Below are 4,277 nucleotides of genomic sequence, written 5' to 3'. Positions count from 1 at the left end.
CTTATTAAAACTTATATGGGATTATTGGAACTATAAGACTATAACATATATACGGAGTAGAACATAAAAATAAGGTCATCTGTGTTAAATAGATTATTATATTTGATTGAAATTTGTGTAAACTTAATGAATCTGAGATTTCCTCCGTACTTAAAAGAAAGAATAGAATATAAGAGACTTAAACATCAAGACAAAGAAGTCGAGAAGAGGTATGCAGAGTAAAAATACAGCTAGCAATTACGGAGTACTCCGTATACATAGTCGTATTTAGAGTAGAAACGAAGGCACACACCTACCTTCCCTTTTCTCTCATTATTTTTGTTTTCTTTTTAACTCACTCATCTTGTAAACGCACAGCGCACTTCTCTTCTTTTCTCTCTCCTCTTTCTAACTTTAGTACTCTTCCTCCACTACTTCCCAGTTCCCACACTGCTACATTTTACTCTCCCATTGATCATCACAAGGTCAGTAATTTCCTTCTTTTTCTTCATTACGTACCTTCCCAATTTTATGGAATCAATTATGTTTGAAATTGGACATCGCTGGTTAATTTCTGAATTATGTCGGTTTTTCTTTTTTGAAATTTCATGTGTCATTTTGAATTTCCCCACCCCCCCCCCCCCTTAAAATTGGGCTAATTGTTTCCGTTTTCCAATACAGTATTACATTAACTACACCAATATTTCTCTGTATTCTCCATTTCGTCTCTAATTTCTGGAATTTGTTTCGTATTTTTGCAGGAAATTGAACCTAATTGTCGTTCGTAGTAGGAAACAAAACGTATAAGGTTCGTATTCTCTTTAATTTAATTGTTTAATACTCCGTATTGGTTAATTTCTGAATTCCAGAATTTCGAAAAAGAATTTCGAAATTAAGGGTAGGAGGAGTATATGGGGACAGCATAAATGTGACCCGTCAAAAGATGTTAAAAATCGAGGGTAATCAATCAGCTAATCACGGGGACCATCTTGCTCTTAGAGTCTTAGCTAGCATCTTCTCTCTTTTGTCTCACGTCACATGTACTCTTGTCTAAAGTCTTTTTCCTTTTATTGTTTCTTACTTAATTTTAACAAAAGTAGATATTCCCTCCTCCTTTAATTGTTTGCCCATTTGTTCACAAACAAATTATTATGTGAGATCTTTGTAATATTTCTCGTCATATAGTTGTAAGACTTTAATTGTGTATGATTACTGTAATAATAAAGCAAGCAACCATTAGGAATAAAGTGAAGAGGTATTAAAATATGAACCTACTTTTTGAAAATAACGGGTTTCTTTTAATAGATAAATAAATCTAATGGAAAAGGAAAATTTTCTAATTAAAAAATAAAGAAAAATGCCACACGGACTAACGTGCGCCAATAGTGATAACACGCTGGACGAAATAATTGATTTGATTGGGCAACGAAACGTCACCACCTCAGTCAAAAAAGCTTATAAATTAAGGAATTTGAAATGACAACCGACATCATTTAAATTTAAATTCCCTAATTTACAGGCTTTTTTAACTGTGATATACAGATATACTCAAACATTAAAATTTCTTGTCAAATATTAAAATTCTTTTTATTTTGGGTTTTACAGAGGAAAATGAGTGGGACAAAGTTGATGGAAGAGATAGACTGTGCAAACTTCTTCGACCAAATTGACGACCTTCTTGAGTTCCCAAACGACGACGTTGAGAAAAATTTGGTTGATAACGGTGCTACAATTGATCAGTACAACGATTTTCCGCCTGTTTTTTGGTCGGAAAATTCGCCGGTTTTTTCCTCCGCCCATAGTAACACCGCCTCCGACCTCTCCGCCCAACTCTCCGTTCCCGTGAGTGGTCCTTTCCCTTTATTATTTCGAGTATTTTGTCTTGTGCTTCGTATTTAATTAATTTTCCATATATTAAGTATAGTATACAATTAAGTAATTTTATTTTCAATTTGATACTAATTTAGAAAATATATCAAAGTTGAATAATTGAGATTACTCGGTAAAATAGGCAGAAAGGGGCAATAATAAAGAGTATAGTATGATCACGTGATAGGAGGATATTTCGGAATTTTAATATCGTACATCATGTGAGATTGTGAGGGTGCTATTTATTCCACCGACGACATTATTTTCAATCTAGCTGTCATGTGGTGGTGTTTTGTATTTTTGTATTTTAAAAAGCAATAATAATTGTTAGCCTTGCCACAACTTTGCCGCCACGAAATTACTAAAGGACGTGGGGACTAGAACATGAACATGGTAACATGAACTCATATTTATCACTTATAAACCCCATCATAAATTAAAAAAAAGTTTGTTGTGAATTTGTGATCATGCATTCCACTTACTGGTCCACAATTCTGTGCTTAAGTAAAGGTTACTCTTAAAGTTATTGAGTTTTATGGTGGTGATTGTATTGAATAGACATAAGAGTCCGACTAATTGCCTAACATGGTTACATAGATAATGGGAGTCTTCAATGTGACATTACACAACCTTTGCAACTTGCAAAGGTACAGCTATGTTTTCCTCCATTCACTCACAAGATACATAGACATGGTAAAAGAAATTGTATTGATTACGGGTGTATATATACCCTCCGTCCCATAATTATCTTCCAGTTTGATCAAAATTACGGATTTTAAGAAAAGTGGAATATAGTACATGAAAAAGTGGAATAAAGTACAAATGATGATTGAGTTGTATGGAAAAGTGGAATAAAGTACATGTGAAAGAGAATATAGTACATGGAAAAAATGGAATATAGTACATGGGTGGGGTTTTCAATTCAATTTTAATTAATATAGTACATGAGAAAGTGGGGACCTTAGTAGCCAAAATTAGAAACAAGGAATATAATTTTGGGACGCTCGTTTAGGAAAGCAGGAAGATAATTTTGGGACGGAGGGAGTAGAAAATTGTCACTAATAATAGGTGAAAAGTTAGTAGTTTATGTACACTTATAACTGAATGACTAGGAGATTAGTAATTTACATTGCTTGATAACTTTGAAGTCAGAATTTCAAATAGTTATGGACTTATGGTGGTATAGTAGTTGATGACTGATGGTTGAATTTTATAACGAATGGTTGATGTTGTAATGGGTGCAGTATGAGGACATTGTTCAGCTGGAGTGGCTATCGACATTCGTGGAAGATTCGTTTGCCGGTGCAGATCTAACGGTTGATAAAAGTCAGTGTACGTCCTCTACCAAAGAGTCCCCCCGGAATCATTTTCAAATATCAAGTCCTATATCGGTCCTTGAGAGCAGCAGCAGTTGCTCTAGAGGAAATGCAGTCCCAGTCAGTCATGAAAAACGTAAACGTGCTCGCAGTAAGCGCCGTCGTCCTGCTTCTTTCAACCCTCGTGCTCACCCGACGTCGTCTTCTATTAACGAAACACATTATTCATTGTTCACCCCATACCCATATCCATATCCGTTGTTGTTTGAGTCTGAGAATTTTGTTCAGAAAAAGAAAAAGAAGATCAAGATTCTACCTCCGTCAGGTGGAATAAGCAAAAGCCAAAGCCAAAATCAGAATGAGAATCCGAATGCAAACACTGGATCACAAGCGGTGAGGAAATGCATGCATTGTGAAATTACAAAAACCCCACAATGGAGGGCTGGCCCAATGGGCCCAAAAACCCTTTGCAACGCATGTGGTGTCCGGTACAAGTCAGGCCGTCTGTTCCCTGAGTACCGCCCTGCGGCAAGCCCGACTTACATCCCAACCATACACTCCAATTCTCACAAGAAAGTCCTTGAGATGAGAACCAAACCCAATGATGACTTTAGCTGCTTGCAGGAACCCAAGCTTATCCCAAAAACTGCTCTCCCATCACCATATATGTGATCACCGAGTTGTCTGATTGCCAGAGTGGCATTCTAGTGTAATTTGTTATTCTTTCTTAATTACTATTCTACATATATCTTGGTTCATTGGTTTTTTGTATAGAGGGGGCGGGCCGGCGGGGTTAAAAATAGCAGCAATAGGTAACCATATGTTTAGCTTAAGTAGTTGAGGAATTAAGAAGAGGAGATTAAGGTAAGCGGAACAGAAGTTGAGAGATCAGCAAATACAAAGTTTGTAGACCTAAGGTGTACGTTTAGGTATAGGTAAATTTTATTTAGTTTTCGAGGTCATTAGGTAATATCAGTCTGTTTGTTTTACCTTCCCATTTTATTCATCCTTTTGAATTCTTTTTTTTTTTTTTTAATCTGTACGGATATTCTTTTTGAAGTTGGTTTTGTCAGCCAGGAAATTTCTGAAATGAACTTTTTTTTTACCCAGTTA

General features: G+C 35.8%; 1 protein-coding gene across 1 annotated transcript; it reads left to right on the top strand.

Moving 5' to 3' along the window:
* The first annotated feature begins 207 nt into the window (after positions 1-207).
* On the top strand, positions 208-4,277 carry LOC110801672 (GATA transcription factor 8). The gene is made up of 4 exons (XM_022007067.2): positions 208-464; positions 741-787; positions 1,585-1,821; positions 3,093-4,277. Exons 3-4 carry the CDS (start codon positions 1,591-1,593, stop codon positions 3,834-3,836), a joined length of 975 nt encoding a protein of 324 aa, XP_021862759.2. The 5' UTR covers positions 208-464; positions 741-787; positions 1,585-1,590; the 3' UTR covers positions 3,837-4,277.

The sequence above is a fragment of the Spinacia oleracea genome, chromosome 1 (assembly GCF_020520425.1).
Source record: "Spinacia oleracea cultivar Varoflay chromosome 1, BTI_SOV_V1, whole genome shotgun sequence".
NCBI lineage: Eukaryota > Viridiplantae > Streptophyta > Magnoliopsida > Caryophyllales > Amaranthaceae > Spinacia > Spinacia oleracea.
The sequence above is the reverse complement of the archived record's forward strand: the minus strand, read 5'-3'. Positions and strand labels throughout refer to the sequence as shown.